The sequence below is a fragment of the Conger conger genome, chromosome 2, assembly GCF_963514075.1.
Source record: "Conger conger chromosome 2, fConCon1.1, whole genome shotgun sequence".
Taxonomy (NCBI): domain Eukaryota; kingdom Metazoa; phylum Chordata; class Actinopteri; order Anguilliformes; family Congridae; genus Conger; species Conger conger.
Window position 1 is genome coordinate 76,614,009 of NC_083761.1, and position 20,469 is coordinate 76,634,477.

Sequence of the window (20,469 nt, forward strand, 5' to 3'; positions counted from 1 at the left end):
ACCCAAACCCCACCCCTTTACCACCCCAATCCCACCCAAAATCCCACCCCATTGGTCTGTACTGAAGACACTACCCTCCATTCTGTCTGTCTTTCTGTCCATTTATCCGTCCCACACCCTGCTGTCCTCCATCTCTCCGTCCCTCTCTCCCTGCTGTCTCAATCCTCCCATCCTCCGTTCCTGTCCCTCCCTCTCTCCGTGCTGTCTCAATCCTCCCATCCTCCGTTCCTCTCCCTCCATCTCTCCCTCCCTCTCTCCCTGCTGTCTAAATCCACCGTTCCTCTCCCTCCCGCCCTCTGTCATCCTGTCCCTCTGTCATCCTGTCCCTCTGTCGCTCTGTCCCTGTCCCTCTGTCACCCTGTCCCTCTGTCGCTCTGTCACCCTGTCCCTCCGTCACCCTGTCCCTCTGTCACCCTGTCCCTCTGTCGCTCTGTCACCCTGTCCCTCCGTCACCCTGTCCCTCCGTCACCCTGTCCCTCCGTCACCCTGTCCCTCCGTCACCCTGTCCCTCCGTCGCCCTGTCCCTCTGTCGCCCTGTCCCTCTGTCGCTCTGTCCCTCTGTCACCCTGTCCCTCCGTCACCCTGTCCCTCTGTCACCCTGTCGCTCTCTCCCTCTGTCACCCTGTCCCTCTGCCACCCTGTCCCTCTGTCCCTCTCTCCCTCTGTCCCTCTGTCACCCTGTCCCTCTCTCCCTGTCGTCTCTCTCCCTGTCGCTCCGTCATAGCTCGTCTCGGGCGGTGCTGTCGAGGGCGGACTGCAGCACGTCGCTGTTCTGGGCGTCGGAGCTCAGCTCCTCCTGCTCCTGCGTCTTTCGCGAGTGCCCCCGGTCCCAGTCCGTGCGCACGCCCTCGTTGTCCCACACGGTGGAGGTCTCCGTGTCGCTGACGTAGCCGTCGTCGCCCGTGTAGTGGGTGGGGTACACCAGCAGGGGCTCGGCGGAGAAGGCCTTCAGGTCCCGTCGCTCGAAGGGCTCCATGTACTCAGAGCTGGAGGGGCGAACACAGACTCCGTCAGGGACACAGCGCAGGCAGGCCCTGGCCGAGTGCAAGCCGACTTTAGGGGGGGATTAACACAGTGAACTACAGAAGATTCTTCAGCTCGAGTTTCTGCAGCAACGGAAATTAGCAACGGATAAACATTAGGAAGTGTTATTTTCACACAGAGAGTGGTCACTGTGTGGAATAGCTTGTCAGGACATGTAGTGGCGGCAGAAACACTGAAGGCTTTCCACACCAGGCTTGATCCGGTGTTGGGTACTATCTAGCTAAAACTAAGCATTAGGTTTAATAGGAAAAGGTGAGCATTACTGGCCTGAATGGCCTGCTCAATTTATATTTTATTCAATAAATTTCAATATATTTTCAATTCATAATTGTCTCAAGACTAAAGAACATCTCTTCGCGAGAAAGGATGAAAAACTCCTTATCCTGTTCAGAGAAAAACTGGCAGCAAAACACACACAGTGAGGTCCGTAAGTATTTGGACACAATTTCAAAGGGTTGTTATTCCAAATTCACTTCATGTAGATGTACCCGCAAATTAAAGCTGACAGTCTGCAGTTTAATTTGAGGGCATTTGCATCCATCCATCCATCCATCCACTGAATCATGTAGGAATTACAGCCAAAATTTTATCACTTTCCAAAATACTTCAGCCTGAAAACATCACGATTATCATTTATAATTTATTATTTTCAGTCTTTTATTATTATTATTATTATTATTATTATTATCCTTTATATTGTTGTTTTCTGTACTACTCAAACTTTTGTACTCCCAACAGGGAAAAGGGGGACAATAAGAGGAAGAACTGGAGGAGAGAAGAGAAAAGGGGAGTGAGGCAATAGAGGAGAGCGGGGCTGGGCATGACAGGAAGTGACACCTACACAGGATGCTTGTCATAGATGACAGGAAGTGACACCTACACAGGATGCTTGTCATCGATGACAGGAAGTGACACCAACACAGGATGCTTGTCATACATGACAGGAAGTGACACCTACACAGGATGCTTGTCATACATGACAGGAAGGAACTCGTCCACCGGCAGCATCTTCCTCAGAGGCTCCACCGCCAGGAGCTTCCTGGCGCCTTGCAGTGACATCATGTAGCCCAGTGTCCAATAGGAGTAGTCAGCCTCCACAAGGCTGTGGATGTTGGGCACAGACCTCTCGGGGTGGTCCACCTGCATTCTCTTACGCCCGACATATCTGAGAGAAGAGTAGAATAAAAAATATGTGTTATTACTTACCGTGTTATTTATGAACCTATCATAGTTACAATAACCTTAAGCATTATGTTATTACAATTATTTCTATGCTTTGGATTACTGCTACTGGTTTTCCTGACAATAAAGTGTCACTGAAGACGAAGGAAATGAATTGAGAGAGGGAGTGACAGAGAGAAAAAGGCATTTATTATAAAATCTGAAATAGAAGTTGGAGAGCTTGGCTTTTGTACCAGATAATCACAAATAAGGTCATAATAATATAATCAAATACAACATTTTGAAAACCTATTTCACCTTTCCCCTGGTAAAATGTTTTGTTTTATTTTCCTAATTTAAATTAACACCGGCTCCCAGGTGTGTTTGGGTGCAGTTCCGGAGGGCGCCACTAGGTGCTGCACTCACATAAGGTCCCAGTCCAAGCCTTGGCTCTCCACCTCTTGCATCAGGTTCTGAAGGCGGCGCTTGAAGAAAACCTCAAAGCGAAGGTCATCCTCAATCACCAGGGAGGTCTTGAGGCCTCGCTCCACAATCTGCCAATGGAGCAGTCTGTCAGTCTCTCTCTCACACACACACACACAAGCACACACACACACACACACACACACAATGGAGACTCACACACTCACACACACACACACACACACACTCATACACACACACACTCACACACACACACACAATGGAGACTCACACTCTCACACACACACACACACACACACACACACACGCACGCACGCACACACACATGCACACATGCACACACACACACACACACACACACACACACACACACACACACACACACACTGGGGACTCACACTCTCACACATATACACACACACACGCACTCATACACACACACACACAATGGAGACTCACACTCTCACACACGCACACACACACACACACAAGCACACACACACACACACACACACACACACACACTGGAGACTCACACTCCCACACATACACACACTGGGGACTCACACATCCAGCCACCACCCAAGGTAGGCCTGAAAGCCTGGGCCTCGCCTGTTCTACTCACCTCCTTCCAGATGTTATAGTGGGAGAGGAAGCAGCCCATCTCCCCCTTGGTGATCGGCCGGCCGTGGTAGGGGTCGCTGTACCCTGGAAGCATCTCGATCCCCATGGCCTGAATCTGACTCAAATTCAGCGCTCTGACGGAGAGAGGGAGAGGCACAGGGAGAACGAAACGGAGAGAAGAAAGGAAGGAAGGAGAACAATAGAGAAAAATAAAGGGTGAGGAAAAAAGAGGGGGGGGGGGAAAGGTATTTTCTTCACTGTGTATAGGAACTAAACACAGCCAGAAAATATGCACACAGCCCGAGTAAATGTTAAGCTGTCAACGGGATATATCAAGAAATAAAAAATAGGGTACAATATATTTTCCTGTAATGACTACTGTAGATACTGTAGACTGGTATAGCATTGTTAGTTACAGTATATTGATCAATAAGGATGTATTGGTTACTGGAGACTAGTTGTTAAGGGTATAATTTCAGTATGTTGACTGGTAGGGTTGGACACAGTATAGTGAACTGTAATTGGATTTTCTATTAATTAGTATCAAATTTAACAGTTACATTTAAAAAAAAACATTTTATTTGAAAATCATGTAATCAACTGACACATACCAATCCATACATGTTCAATTAATCACATTTACAAACCACACAGATGAAAAACAATGGGAAACTAATCAAAAATTTATTTTCAAAGCAATAATCGTAACAATAAAAAACTATCTTCTCACAAAGTAGAAATGACCAGTAATTGGATTGGCTGGCTACCTGATTGAGTGAGTCATGTGTACCTGCTGGATGGCTGCGATTGGATTGGCTGGCTGCCTGACGTGACTGAGTGAGTCGTGTGTACCTGCTGGATGGCTGCGATTGGATTGGCTGGCTGCCTGATTGAGTGAGTCATGCGTACCTGCCGGATGGCTGCGATTGGATTGGCTGGCTGGCTGACGTGACTGAGTGAGGCGTGCGTACTTGCCGGATGGCTGCGATTGAATTGGCTGGCTGGCCGGATGGCTGCGATTGGATTGGCTGGCTGCCAGATGGCTGCGATTGGATTGGCTGGCTGCCTGACGTGACTGAGTGAGTCATGTGTACTTGCCGGATGGCTGCGATTGGATTGGCTGGCTTGCCGGATGGCTGCGATTGGATTGGCTGGCTTGCCGGATGGCTGCGATTGGATTGGCTGGCTGGCTGACATGACTGAGTGAGGCGTGCGTACTTGCCGGATGGCTGCGATTGGATTGGCTGGCTTGCCGGATGGCTGCGATTGGATTGGCTGGCTTGCCGGATGGCTGCGATTGGATTGGCTGGCTGGCTGACGTGACTGAGTGAGGCGTGCGTACCTGCCGTCCACTGCGGCGATGACCTTGCAGGCGATCTCCTGCTCGTAAAGACTGCGTAACATTCTCTCCCTCCGGTCACCACGGCGCTGCAGATTAATCATGAACACCTGCAGAGACACGCCCCTGTCAGCCAATCACTGCCCAGCCACGCCCCGGCAATCTACCAATCAACAACAAGACATGTCCTGTGAGCCCCACCGTTCAGCCAATCAACACCAGAATATGCCCTGTGAACCAACTCTTTAGCCAGTCAACACCAGGACATGTACTTTAAATAGAATGTGTGTGTGTGAGTTGCTATGCGTGTGTGTGTATGTGCATACACACCTGCGTGTGAGTGAGAGTGTGTTTTTGTTGCTTTTCAAAGCAAACTACAAAACTAAATATAACAGATAAAAGGTTAACTGAACAACTGGTCAACAACCACAGTGAATGCACTAATTAGTGACCATCTATCAACTGTACATTAATTGACCAGTGCTCTACTGATCCGCCATGACAAGCCCCTTCTTACCATTTATTCTTACCTAACCCCCCTCCCCCTCCACTCCTCTATAACCCTCCTGAACCCCCCTCACTGCCTTTTCGGTTGTAATGGTCTCTGCTAGGCCTTTCACACCGGTAAGGCTCTGGTTCCGGTTCCGAACCAAATTTCGACCGTTCAGACCGAAAATAAATTGGTTCGGAACCTGAAAAGTTGGTTCTCAGCTGGGACCAAAAAATAGTTGGTTCTTCCTCACAAACCGTGACATCATCAGTGGGCGTGTCATATTCTAGGCCTGCCTTGTGCATTGAGCAACGCCCTCCGTTGATGGAGGGCGGTGGAGCTTTGGTTCTGCTTAAACTGGTATGGACGTGGGCTGGTTCGCCAGAAAGCACCACGGTTCTGAGACTCCAGAAGCAGAACCGCGTCTGTCTGATAGCGGTATGTATTATGCGCTGTGCTGTGCTGTCACTGTGGTGGGCGTATTCACCGGTGTAGCGGTTTTATGTAACTGCATTCACCTGCTCCCTGGTGCAGAGGGAGTGAGCACAGGGGTGAATATTTTCTGTTGAGCGCACTCTCACACTCACACATGCTATTATGTATACGATTCAGTAACTGGTACCGGTTCGTATTTTTATGGAAGAATAACTGTTAAAGCGTATCTTGACGTGGAACTGAATTCACTATGAAGGCGATTGGATTGTTCTGAGGGCCTTTTTTGGGCTGTGTGCCTGTGGATGCCACACTCACCTCATCGAAGCCCATCTTGTCCGGCTGCTTGGGCTGAACTGGAATGTAGGTGGAGGGCTCCAGAGGGGGAGATCGCACTGAGGAGACAAGGACAAGGAGTTCAGGGAGTATGAAAGAGAGGTTATTATTATTAACATTATTATTATTATTATTGGTGGTATTATTTGCTGGTCCTGACCCTTGACCCCTGACCCCCTGGCTCACCCATGACCTCCAGCACGGTGTGCAGGAAGCTGTCAGACTCGTCCTGCAGAGTGCTGTGCGACCGGAGGGGCACAGGGAAATACCCATAATGCTCTCTGTTGCACAGGACCATCTGCACATCTGGAGGGGACAGATGTTGTGGTTAGTCAGGAATTGGCCGGGGCGGGGATTCGCCCAGTACGGCTGGGGAATGTCCCCTCCTCTCTGAGAAAAGCATAATGGGACATCTAACCCTCTGAAGAGAAGGTTGGGTTTGGAATGTTTGTTCAAAAGTCTAGAACTCCATGCTTTCTATGACCAGCAGTCATAGAGTTTTCAATTAAGCGGATTCTAATCACATTTGTGACCTCACGAACATCATCAGGTCCTCAGTCCTATCAAAAATCACCCAGCATGGCCCTGGGGCTTACCTGCCACGCGGGCAGAGTAGGCTAAGATGATGATGTCGTCGAAGGCCCAGGTGTAGTCGGGGTGGGGCGGGTAGAAGGCCAGCTGGCGGGAGGCCTCCTTCTGCAGGTCGATCAGGAAGGTGGAGTGCACCATGGGAACGGGAAAGCAGCCCCGCCTCTCACGCTTCCTGATTGGCAGGTAGGCCGGGGTCCGTTTGTAATAGCCCTATGAGGGAGCAGGAGAGATAAAATGGCAGGGACCATCTGAGACACACACACACACACACACACACACACACACAAATACAAACACACACACACACAAATACAAATACAAACACAAACACACACACACACCTGTAAGGTCATCCCACACCAGAAATTAGAGTAGGCTGCTCTGGACTCCAGCATAGGAGCCACAATAGTCTTATTCTCCCCGATGAGCTTCCATAGAACATCCTGATTGGTCAGCAGGTTGTCACAGTCCACCAACTGGAAAGAGGGAAGGGGGAAGAGAAAAGGGGGAATGTTTGGATTGGTCACAAGGCCATCACCACCAACCATATGTAGGTTATGGAATCTACTGGGTTTCCATGCATTTTTTTCCGTTATTGGACTCGGCAGTTAACGGTCAACAGGACGGCATGCTATCCATTGCATTAGGATGTTTTCACTGTCCAACAGCTCTTCGAGCTCTCAGGCTTCCTGCTCCCGGAAATATATCCGTTATAAAATTAAAATTTTCAAAAAAAGGCAATAATTCAATAAACAATATTATTGCTCTGATGCTGCTCCATATTGTATAATTTATTTGTGTACTTGTTGTGCCAGTGCTTTTCCAACGACCTGCTTATTCATGCATACGCACAATGCACAGCGGAATTAAACTGATTATCGCTTAATGAACGTGTTCACAGGCGCTCTCCCACTCCCTGTCACCAGGGGGCAGTGTGCTGCATGCAGGCCAGGAGTGGTCGGCCAGGGACAGCGGCTGGCAACACCCTCGTAATTGCACATTGGAAAAATAAGATGGCAAAAGCACTGAACATTCAGATGAATCAAAGTACAGCAGGGCTCTAATTTTAAAACAGAAGAGTACAGTGCTGAGTTCTCTCTCTGTCTCTCCTCTCTCTTTTCCCCAGCTTGCTCAGCTGAAAGCACCAATTTGGGAATCAAGTTTCATGCCCTGTGTCTTCCTGTGCATGAGTGTGTGTATGTGTTTCCTTCTAAACACGTCACATTTGAGTAACGCGGGCAAGCCGTTCCAACGAATCTCGGTCAGAGGGCACGGGGAGTTTGTGTATTGAATTCCTCCGTTGCTGGGGGGAAGGGTTTGGGAGGCGCACCAGGTAGTAGTCGCTCCACATTTCGCGGGCGGTGTCCAGGGCGGCCTGGCGCAGCTTCATCACGTGCTCGTAGCGCTGGTTCGTCCAGTGCTTCGGCCCCATTTCGTCCCCAAAACCCCTGAAATGCGCACAGTGAACACACAATAAGGGCTACTCGCACAATAAGACTCCACAGCAACTATCCAGCTAATAGCACAGCACAAAGTCGCACGTGTGTGTGAGATTTACACTGCTTCTTTATTTCCTTTTCCTGGGGGATCTGCCCCCTCCCTTTCAGCTGGGTCCCCTGCTCTGAGGTTCTGCTCTGAGGTTCTGCTCTGAGGTTCTGGACCACTGTAGCCCTGCTCTGAGGTTCTGCTCTGAGGTTCTGGACCACTGCAGCCCTGCTCTGAGGTTCTGCTCTGAGGTTCTGCTCTGAGGTTCTGCTCTGAGGTTCTGGACCGCTGCAGCCCTGCTCCACCTCTGGTCCAGCCCACGCTTCCACACATCCTGGAGCTACAGACGCTACAGACGCTACAGACGCTACAGACGCTCCCCCCTCCCCTCTGAACTTCCTGTCCCTTCATCCCCAGATTTCTTCCCGTTGGAGAGTTCTTTCTCACCACCGTTTGAACGAGGGTTTTACGTGCTGTGCTATTTGGGGGCTCAGGGCTGGTATTCCCCTTTTTCCAGCCCTTCTGTTACTCTGTCAGGCATCTTTGTGGCAGTCTTCTGTGAAGTGCCATTCAAAAAAAAAGAAAGAAACTGAATTGAATGTAATTAACTTTACCAAAAGCCAAAAGCCCAGCTCTAACTGCTGCCATTTGAGTAAAAAAAAAAAAAAGAGAACTTTTATTTTTCTCTCTCTCTCTCTCTCTCTCTCTCTCTCTCTCTCTTACTCTCACTCTCACTCTCACACACACACAGCTGGCAAAGAGACTATTCTGACTATTCAGGTAGATTTACGACTGGTATAGTCATTAATCTACAGAGTTACCTGAGGCAGGTAGTGTTAGGGCTAGCACAAAGTTACCTGAGACAGGTAGAGTGAGGGCTAGCACAGAGCTACCTGAGACAGGTAGAGTGAGGGCTAGCACAAAGCTTACTGAGACACGTAGAGTTAGGGCTAGCACAGAGCTATCTGAGACAGGTAGAGTTAGGGCTAGCACAGAGCTATCTGAGACAGGTAGAGTGAGGGCTAGCACGGAGCTACCTGAGACAGGTAAAGTTAGGGTTTAGCGCAGAGTTACCTGAGACAAGCAGAGTTAGGGCTTGCACAGATCTACCTGAGACAGGTAAAGTTAGGGTTAGGGCAGAGTTACCTGATACAAGCAAAGTTAGGGCTTGCACAGATCTACCTGAGACAGGTAAAGTTAGGGTTAGCGCAGAGTTACCTGAGACAGGTAGAGTTGCAGGTGTTGCTGGAGACTCACCTGGACTCCTCCAGAGGCCTCCACTCCACATAATGATAGAGGTTCTGTACCTGGATCAGCCAGTCCCGCAGGATCGCCGTTGTGTTGTCGACATTATGGTCTGTCGCCACCCTGGGGACGCACAACGAAATAAAACCAAACTGTTCACCTTGCAAACTACCTGCAAGTCTGCACACCTGTTCTACAATGCACATGTTCTATTAAACACCTGCACTGACACACATCTGTATGCTCACACACCTGTACTCGCACACACACACATACCTGTATGCTCACACACCTGTACTCGCACACACACACACACACACACCTGTATGCTCACACACCTGTACTCGCACACACACACACACACACACACACCTGTATGCTCACACACCTGTACTCACAAACACACACAGCTGTACTGTCACACACACCACTCACACACTGCACATGCACACCTGGAGCAAACACACATCCCCTCTCTCTTTGAGGAGTTGATCTTAACAAAATAACACAAACACACACAAACACACACACAAAGCAGAAGTAGGGCAGCAGTAGCCTGGGTGTGGTGTGCTTTTTATTGGCTATTTTTATTTTTATTAATTTTTTTGTGCTGATACGGGTCACGTAGGCAGAATAATGAAAAAGAGAACTTATGACGGGGGAAATGAAACTGGACACAGCGGCTAAAATCACAGCAAGCCCAGAGAGACTGATCCCATCAAGAGAGCCAGTCCACTCAGCCGAATGCTGAGGCATTGATTGCAACAACACAGGCCAGTCCATTCAGCCAAGCCCCGAGAGACTGATCCCAGCAACACAGGCCAGTCCACTCAGCTGAACACAGAGAAACTGATCACAGCAAGAGAGGCCCGTCCAGTCCGTTTGATATTTAAGGTACAAGATAACATATCATGACCCCACTCCCAACACTATAGGTGATACTAGCAATAACTATGGTCTTTTCAAAGACACAAAATAGCCAGGGTCCTTCAATCTCAAGAGTTATCGCATCAGATCAGAACAGAGAGACAACAGCAGCCAATGCTGAGTAACAGGAAGAGTTCAGGGAGAGCAGTCAGGTGCAACACACCTGTTAAGGGTGTAAGCACAATAATGAGTACATTTACACTGCAAAAAAGTGCCTTAGTCTTGTAAGGAGATTTTTTTTCTCCCAATATTAGTTAAGCTACTCAAGTGAAGCTACTGAAACAGGTCTCGCCTCATTGCTGATATTTCTGTTATTTAGGAAAAAAGTATTTAAGTCAAAATGGAAGACTAAAATACTTGCTAAGATGCACTTATTTAAGGGTATGAGTGCTCCTGAGCGTGGGACCCATAAAGCTCATAACACACCTGTTGCATTTGTGTAGCCTTCAGCTACTTTCAACGGCTGCATTGCCTGATGCATGGCAACTGGAGTAACTTCCACTCCATAGCTAAAACCAGATGCATCCACCTAACATTAACACCAGACCACACTGACCACTGACCACTGACCACCCGGACCTCAAACCACGTTAACCCCCAACCAGGTTAACCCCAGACCACACTAATGCCAGTCCAGGCTAGCCCTAGACCATGCTAACACCAGTCCATGCAAAACCCCAGTCCATGCTGAAAACATTCTATGCAAATAACAGTAATCCCTTACTGTGCTAATACAAATAAATTTAAACTGAAACCAAAACCGTTTGGCAGCTTTTAGGTGGTGTTTGCTGAATCATTTGTTAGAGTACACACAGCTGCAGCACCCAAATGGAAAGGGTGGAACTAAGGCTAGATTGCCATTTCAGCTGTTCAGCTGCTGAGAGAGGGAGAGAGAGAGAGAGAGAGAGAGAGAGAGAGAGAGAGAGAGAGAGACAGAGGGAGACAGAAGCAGCCAGCATCCAGCTGCCCTAGGTCACCAGAGGCTCTTCCTCTTAGCAGACTGCATTTTCTCAGTTTACATCACCGACAAACATCTCAGGCATATATAACATTCAGCTAAACACACATCTGCCAGCTCTGTCCAGGGTCTTAAACAGGACATGCAGGAAACCGGTCAAACAATATCTTACTAGTCGTAACCTTATAAGAACACTCACTTGCCAATATAATACACCGCACAAATACACAATACGGCTACACTGCACACAAATTCCATACAAGCATTGTTCGCACACAGTATAGTGGTAAACCTCACACACCACATTCATTAATAATATAGGCTAGTTCTGTTGTAGGAGGGGGGGAGTAGAGAGAGATAGAGAGGGAGAGGGAGAAAGAGAGAGAGAGAGAGGGGAGTGGAGTAGACACCTTCCTGTCAGCTTTGACCAGTCTGGCCATTCTCCTCTGATGTCTCTAATTAAGGCGTTGCTCACTGGATTTTTATTTTCCTTTTTTGCACCATTCTTTGCAAACTCTAGAGAGTAGTGTGCATGGAAATCCCAGGAGATCAGCAGTTTCTGAGATACTCAAACCACCCTGTCTGCCACCAACAATCATTCCACGGTCAAAGTCACTTAGATCACATTTTTTCCCCATTCTGATGGTTGAGGTGAACATTCTCCTGACCCCTATCTATGATTCTATGCATTGCACTGCTGCCACGCAATTGGCCGATTAACATTTGCATGAATAAGCAGGTGTAATAAAGTAAAAATGTTCCAAATAAAGTACTCAGTGAGTGCATATAGAGAGAGAAGGAGATGGGGGTTTCACACAGCCCTGCTTCATGGGATCAGCAGTTGTATCAGAGATAAAGGGGCACATACCGCGTGTGCAGTGCCTGTCCCAGGCCCCACCCTGACCCCACTGCCCCCAGAGCTTATTCACACTGAGCTCAAAATGCCACAACGTATGCCTCCCACTCTCACGCATGCATGCACACACACACACACGCACGCACACCCGCACACGCACGCATACACACACACATGCACACGCACACACACACGCACACACACACGCACACATACATACACTCACACACACGCACGCACACGCACGCACGCACACACACACACACACAGACACACACACGTACGCACACAGGGGATACACAAACACATACACACCCACACACATGCACACACACACACACACACACACACACACACAGGGGATACACAAACACACACACACAGACACATACATACACATACACACCCACACATACACACACACGCACGCACACAGGGGATACACAAACACACACACACATACATGCACGTACACACGTACACAAACACACACAGACACACACATACACATACACACCCACACCCACGTGTACACAAACAGGGGTGACTTAGTTCCGAATGAGGCGAGGCGGTGCTCTTGCTCGGCAGGGATGAAAACACACATCATCCGCTTCAGTCGCCCAGGAAACCCAACAATGGCTCCCAGAGTTCAGCAGGGAGACCCTTTCCCACAGCTGTCTATGTCGGGTGGGGATAAAATGCTCATGAACATTCCGTAATTTCAGTCGAGTGACACTCTGCTATCCGTACTTCACCCACACTGAGGAGGTGCTGCTGTCTATCTGTTACCCACACTGAGGAGGTGCTGCTGTCTGTCTGTTACCCACACTGAGGAGGTGCTGCTATCCGTACTTCACCCACACTGAGGAGGTGCTGCTGTCTATCTGTTACCCACACTGAGGAGGTGCTGCTGTCTGTCCGTTACCCACACTGAGGAGGTGCTGCTGTCTGTACTTCACCCACACTGAGGAGGTGCTGCTGTCTATCTGTTACCCACACTGAGGAGGTGCTGCTACCTGTCCGTTACCCACACTGAGGAGGCGCTGCTGTCTGTCCGTTACCCACACTGAGGAGGTGCTGCTGTCTGTCCGTTACCCACACTGAGGAGGTGCTGCTGTCTGTCCGTTACCCACACTGAGGAGGTGCTGCTGTCTGTCCGTTACCCACACTGAGGAGGTGCTGCTGTCTGTCCGTTACCCACACTGAGGAGGTGCTGCTGTCTGTCCGTTACCCATGGTGCACTGCGACCCGCGCGGCCTGTACATGTGTGAGGAATGTTCCTAAGCGCCACTGATAACGGCCGCCAGACAACGGGGGCCAGAGCAGAGACGCGCTCAGACTCGCCCCCATCAACACCCCCATCAACACCCCCAGGTGCCGTCTGATCCCGCAGACACACAGCCCCCACGGCAACGCCAGTCCCCGACAGACCATCGGCGAGATCACCATTCCAAAGGCTGCGTCGCTGCGGCAACATTATCGCTGATCTACGGTGGCTGTGCTGGTCTACTGCCGTAACGAGCTTGTCAGCGCTGAGCACGGCTGCGCGATGTATCCAATCACAAGGCCTTGTGGGGCAGCAAACAACCAAACAGCAGAGGCCATGTGAAACACATCCGGGGGAAAAAACAACGTCAACAACAACAACACAACAAACAGCACCGGTGCACAGCGCAGACCCGATGAGAGCCATTTAAACGCAATCAGTCTTCCTTTAAGACTTCAGCAATTCCTAATTTGATTGGAACATCATTAGCCATGTTATTGGGTTTTTGTGTGCTCATGGTCTCAGTAAATCGGGCCAAAGAAGTTTAAAGGGTAGGACTGGGCACGACAGTTGAAAGAAAGGGACTCAAACTAAGCAACGCAGCTAAAACACACATTCATCTCCAGCTGGGGTCACAACCCAGGTCCGAGACAGCCGCAGGGTGTGCTGCTTTTCCTTTTCAACTTAGAATCAGCCACCAATTCCCAAGAAACAAGATGGGCCGAGTGTAATGAAATGCTTTCACTGATAAACTAAGTGCTGAGTAGCAATGAAAGCCAGCACACGCTGCGGCTCTCCGGGAACCGGGTTGCCGACCCCGGTTCTACGGAAAAATACTGCAAATCGAGACAGATCAAGTGTGGAAATGCATCCCTCCCCCTCCTGCAGTGACTAGGCCGCAGCTGGCAGCGCCTGAGTGCTTCCTTGTGTCTGCAGAGCCCCACAGAGCCGAAGACTGAGGCCCTCCAGAGCAGATGTGTGGTGAAGGAAATGCCCTTCTCATTATTAACCCTGAGAGGCGTGAGGTCACAAATGTGTGGTTGGAATGTTCTCGACGGAACACTCTCATGCTGACGTCACAATCACTACTGGTTTTGGCCAATAGTGTTACATTAAAAATATTTTCCAGGAGAACCAGGATAATTGTTTTCCATGACTATTTCATGACTGGAAAACTGCATTAAAAATGTTTCCAGAGCGTGTGGGAAGCCTGCTACAGAAACTCAGTGGCAAGAAGAAAAAACTCTCAAAAAACTGTGGCAAGAACATCTCCCCAGGGGGAAGAATTCTGTGGAAGAACTTGGATACAGACAGAGCCCATCCTTCCCTCCCCTGCCCCGTGTCAACAGCTCCCAGAAAATTCCCAGCAGGGATTGGTCCGTTTCAGGATTTCATCCCAACCTCTGCCCATAACTATTTAATTAGCCCCACTTATTTGATCAGAAGTTTTTTTTTCTCCTTTTTTTGTAGAATCATAAGCTACAGCTGCACCAATATCAGCTGTAATCGGACTAGCGCTCCATTTGTCCCTGGTTCTGTACATTTCCACTGGCCCAGCTTCCAAAGTAAATATAACCACAGGAGATTATGCAGGAGACTGTTTGGAAACACAAATCTACAGCACTGATATAATAAAGGAGTCCTTTATTAAATAAATGTGCCAATTGCATTTAATTATGGACAAGCTTTGCCTTTCTGATTGCCTTTCTGACTTCGTATTTTGAGGCAAGACGCTTGCAGTTTAACTGAGGATAAAGGTATTTTAGCAGGAATTATACTGTAAATCGCTTTGGATTAAAAGCGTCTACCAAATGACTCAAATTCAAATGTATACAGTCAGCTAATATCTAGTTGATTCGTTCTTTTAGTTGCTTAGTTAGCTTGCTAGCCATGAATAAAGGTAGATGCCTTAACTAGATAGTGACCACGTGCTATTTCAGTAAATACCTGTTTTACAAGTAAATACATAAAAACCGATTGAGATGTTAATTGGTACAATTTTAGTGAAGCTGTACGGATGTGGTTAGTAAGCAAGAGTCAGTACAAATATTAATTAAGCTATACGGATGGGGTTAGTAAGCAAGAGTCAGTACAAATATTAATTAAGCTATACGGATGGGGTTAGTAAGCAAGAGTCAGTACAAATATTAATTAAGCTATACGGATGGGGTTAGTAAGCAAGAGTCAGTACAAATATTAATTAAGCTATACGGATGGGGTTAGTAAGCAAGAGTCAGTAAAAACCGAAAGTCTGCCCCAGACGTCCTTCCCTTTTTCAGTTCAAAAAAATAATTCTGGACCCACGTGAGGTTCTACTTGATTCCAAAATGTTCAGAAAACCATCAAAACAGAAAGTATTTTTGTGTTAGCTCAGGCAAAGCTTGACCATATGGACCACAAGAAGGCAGTAAATTAAGGGAACAGGTCCAGTGGATGTTGTGATGTCGTTACGGTTCCAGAGCATGTCCAGGAGAAAGCTGGGGAGGGCTTTTGAATCCTGATGGGGCTTAAAGAATGGCTGGTGCTTGCCTGTGGATGAAGGACAGTTTGTTTACTGCAAAAAGACAGTAGATGCACAGTACTCCTTGTGAGTTGAACGTGGCACCTAATACAGCAAGTTTAGAGTCTCATTCTCTCTCTTTCTCTCTCTCTCTCTCACTCTCTCTCTCTTGCTCTCTTTACTTTTCCTCTGGCCCTCATGGTTCAGGGCTGTGACACACATGCACACACACACACACTTATGCACATGTGCACAGAAACACACACACACACACACACACACACATCTGCATCAGTTTATGCACATGGACACAGACACATATGTGCATATGAAGACACAATCTCATACACATGCATACCATACATACATGATTCCAGGGACCGTGACTGACTAAAATATTAGAACATACATGTAGGAATTCCTGGGGTGGTGGAGCCCAAGATGACATTGAAAAAATAAAATAAAATAACTAACTACGACCTGCGGCTTAAATTAACTTCAAAGGTATTGCCTCGGTCCAAGCTCGCAATTTAGTGGCAGGACAAGGAGAGCATCGCTGGGCTGAATTGCCTGTTCTTGTCATGTTACTGTGGCGATTAACACTTTAGTTTGCAATACATTTGCAATACATTACCAATTCAAAACACTATATATAAAACACTATATATAAATGGTTTATGTGTTGCCTTGCGTCAAAGTCAAATGTGATTTTAGGGGAAGCGGTAGGAACAAACAATACAGCCCATTTCGCAGGGTGACGCAATTTCGCCGGGGAAAAAACACATAATGAGATTCCATTACACAAGTCAGAGACGGGAGCGCGTTTATGTAAAGGGGGAATATTCACATACGCTACAGATACGCACATATTCGTCACATATTCCGACAAAGTAGTCATTTTAAAAAGCAACATAATTTAACGTATTGTTCAAAACCAATGTGTGGTCAAACTTAATTGATTCGCATACACACTCTCGCATTGTAAATGGAACTCGCAGCGGACCACTGGCGTTTTAAATTCTCTTCTTTGAAGCACAAAACCTTCAGGGCACGTTTACGATGAAGGCTGAATCTTCATTTGTCGCTCGGGGGGACAGGAAAATGTTCTCCCTGCCCTCCAGAAACCTTTCATTGCTGGATTTACGAATGGAGAATCGGCAATGCTTCGCGCAGTGCCCAAGGGTATTTTTCTTTCTGCTGTTGAAAGGCATTCATTTTGAATGATATAGCTTTGGTTTGTGTTAAGAATCCGAGCCTCCAGTTCGCTCAAGAGAATGACAAACTGTCTCGAGGTATGCACTACATGACAGGAGCGTTGAAGGGATAAGTTTGCTGAAAGCCACTACAGTATTACCTTTGGACACGTCTCAACTCGACTTTACACATCCAATTGGCGACGGGAGAAGAAAGAAAAGGATGCTATTCCCTTCGTTTCAAGCATGGTGTCAAGGGATGGTTAAAAACATTCGGCATTCCAAATTAAGATCATATTGGAAGCTGGCTGACACAGCATAGCCTACAATGCGCACAATTGCGCATAAAACATTAAACTGAAACACACAGTAGTATATTGCACCCCATGCCATTCCGTTTCCATTCGTCCCTCTTACAGTAAAAATAACTAGAGTGCAACCAACCGTCACTCAACACGACAAAAAAGGAAGCAGTGCCCAAATCGAAATGTTCACTTTTTGATGAAAGATAACTTGTTCGGTAACTTGTGCATTGTTCCGACTCAATCCACCTAATAACTAACTAAGTGTGAGTATATCCGTTAAGTGTTATGTATGTAGGCGCTAGGTGCATGCATTCTTAGGAATTAGGCTACATACATTCATCAGTCTTGAACCCGTCACACCAATGTGATGACTATCACTAAACGCATAAAGCAGGCGATCATGTTCTCAAACGATAGACTGCCAACAAATAAATAACCACTAATGTTCGTATGTTTTCAAACACGTTGAAAAGACATACGCAGACATATCGTGGCATGACATATGCTTACCATACAGCAATACGGTCCTTCGGATAGTTCAAGCGATCGATGGTGCCCAGGAAATGCGGTAAAGAGTGCGCCGAGTTGCGGCAGATCATAGCGATGAGTACCCGAGGAGCGAGCAACGGAGATTCTGGGCTCCAACGCTCCTCGGAGAAGTACCCATGGATAGGCCGGTGAATGAGAAGCAACAGTACGGTGCAAGAGAGCAAGGAGAGTCGCAGCATTGCAGACGAAGAGCCGGAGAGGAGAGACGCTTCGACGCTGGCGAGGTAAGGCATGCACAGTACACAAGGATAACTGGGAATGGAACCTCTCAATTTACTGACCACAGACACAAATAATGAAACGCCTCCCGGTCTATGCTCCCGACAAGGGGATACAAAAAAGAAGAACACATTAAAGGGGATGTTCCCTCGTCAGTAAAAGGGGACGGTTTTTTTCATTCGCGGTATCATACGCATCGATGCAATTGATTTTGTCAATAAGGCAGTTATATTGGTAGACTACAGATCGTTTCTCAGTGGCCTACATATTAAAACACTTTATTGTCAAAAGGAAAGAAAGCAAATACATAAAAACGTGTTCCATGTAAAAATACATATCGGTAATAAAGAGTGCAACACTGACAAGCAAGTAATAACCAAAACAAGAAACATATTAGTTACAGCAAAGCGCCTCATGTCGGAGAGTCTGTATCCCTTTAAGACTGGAAACTACTGGAATGCCCCAGAAAGTTCTATGGGCGTCGCTAAGACCACCGAACTCGTTTTTTTGTCGAGGACGAAAAAGTATAGAGAACACGCAGAAGCGCTTGGACGCGACAACAGATCTATCAGATAAAGCATCGGCAGCAACAAAGCATCGTGTTGTGGACAGACTTTATTGACAACAGTGACACTTTGACGAATTAATGTAACATTTAAAAAAATGTAGCCTATTTGTTTTACAGGCGCTCTTGTGCCTGCAAAAATAATGCTTAAAACAAGGCTTGCTGAGCATAAGTACAAAAACTGGTCTGCTGCAGTCAGAACACATTGTAATTTCATTATATTAAAATACCACATTAAGCGTTGTCACACGGAGTGTTGTGTGGGAAGAATGAAAAACAAGCAAGTAAAACTGTCATTACAGCAATACCATACCCCATAGCGTACTCACAAAGCGACCTGACCTGAACCTCATTAAATCTTAGTGGCCTTAGCAGAGTCTGGTTTGAGGCTACCGGCGCTTTGCGTGACGTACAGAAATAATACAAATGGCAATGACTTCTGTGCGTGTGTGTGCTTGTGTGTGTGTGCCTCATTACGCAGCAAGCTCTAACTCCAGAAGCAGGGGTGAGGGGTGAGGGGTGAGGGGTGAGGGGTGGGGAGGGGGGGGAAAGTCTCTTTTGCTCTTTACACGTCCTCCACCAGTCGTCTGGCAGTCGGAGGGTTGCCGGTTCGATCCCCCGCCCGGGCTGTGTCGAAGTGTCCCTGAGCAAGACACCCAACCCCCCAAGTGCGCCTGACGAGCTGGTCGGGGCCTTGCGTGGCAGCCAATCGCCGTCGGTGTGTGTGTGTGTGTGTGTGAGTGTGTGTATGAATGGGTGGGCAATTGTACAGCGCTTTGGATAAAGGCGCTATATAAATGCCGACCATTTACCTTCAGAACAGACACTGTTCATGGCCCCGTGTCACCTGTGCCACACGCCCCACCTGTTTCATATTCCCCCCCCCACACCCACCCACACCCACCCACACCGTTTTGGCCGGCGCAGCCAGCCGACAAAACAATAACATGATAGCATCTACCCCAGCCTCTAGACAAAACTTTAATTTGATCTCTCAAACTGTTCTCACTGAGAGCACATATTTTACAGTATGAATTAAAGCAGAAACACATTCGATTATGTCGACATACTACTGACACCGAGTGTTGCTCGGTTGTTTTTATTTCTTAAAAACAAAAATCTTTTATTAAAAAAAAAATGCCATTTTTGTGTCAATGCTCAGATTTACAAACATGAGACCAAACATGGGAAATCCCTGAGATTTGTTCATGGAACATATCCCGAACCAAACCACGTACATGTATTCACCTGGAAATTATAACTTTCTCTGAATATTTGTGAAAATATTGAGTTATTGAGTTAAAATAGTCAATAATTTGTGGAAAGTTATTCAAAATAATTACCTGACCTAGTTCTGCTCTAAGAGTACAGAGATACATTTTCCAGAAATCTGAGTCAAAAATCGATTGCTTCGCTGAAATACTTTGGCGTTTTCAGGAATTTTACCAGTGTACAGTCACGGTGAAAGGGTAGCTGGTGGCAGGAAGAGGAAATCTTTCAGAAAGAGACATACGTCTCTTCTCCTTATTGTACCTTTGGCTTGCTCTAAACAGGGGTGTTCTCTCTCCAAATTCCCCATCTGTGTTCCCCCTCCCTGTAGCCCCACTCCTGCTGGGACATGCCCGTTGGGCCCTGGGTGTGCTCACTGGAAGCCCTGCCAGGGCAGGGGAAGGGGGGAGTCTGACAGCTGGCTGCAGTTCTGCAGGTGGCCACCGGGGGGCTGCCAGAGCTGGGGAAGCGGACCTCCAGTGACAGAGGGACACAGTCCTGGGGAAGGGAGTCTCGAATCACTGCAACAGAGAGAAATGACCGCACACACGAACACGCAAAGATACACACACACACACACACACACACAACACAAACATGCTCACAAACACACACAGATACACACACATACACACACATATACACACACACCACACACACAAACAGGCTC

The 20,469-nt window shown here is 47.6% G+C and overlaps 1 protein-coding gene across 1 annotated transcript; it reads right to left on the reverse strand.

Annotated features, from left to right (window-relative positions):
- Positions 1-600: 600 nt before the first annotated feature.
- On the reverse strand, positions 601-18,055 carry LOC133122666 (procollagen galactosyltransferase 1-like). Its single transcript, XM_061232751.1, has 12 exons — positions 17,708-18,055; positions 9,204-9,314; positions 7,792-7,909; positions 6,803-6,937; positions 6,467-6,671; positions 6,057-6,176; positions 5,853-5,929; positions 4,616-4,722; positions 3,275-3,407; positions 2,632-2,759; positions 2,003-2,209; positions 601-986 (listed from the first exon to the last, which is right to left on the reverse strand). The coding sequence occupies exons 1-12, from the start codon at positions 17,977-17,979 to the stop codon at positions 719-721; spliced, it is 1,881 nt and encodes a 626-aa protein (XP_061088735.1). The 5' UTR covers positions 17,980-18,055; the 3' UTR covers positions 601-718.
- Positions 18,056-20,469: the final 2,414 nt, after the last annotated feature.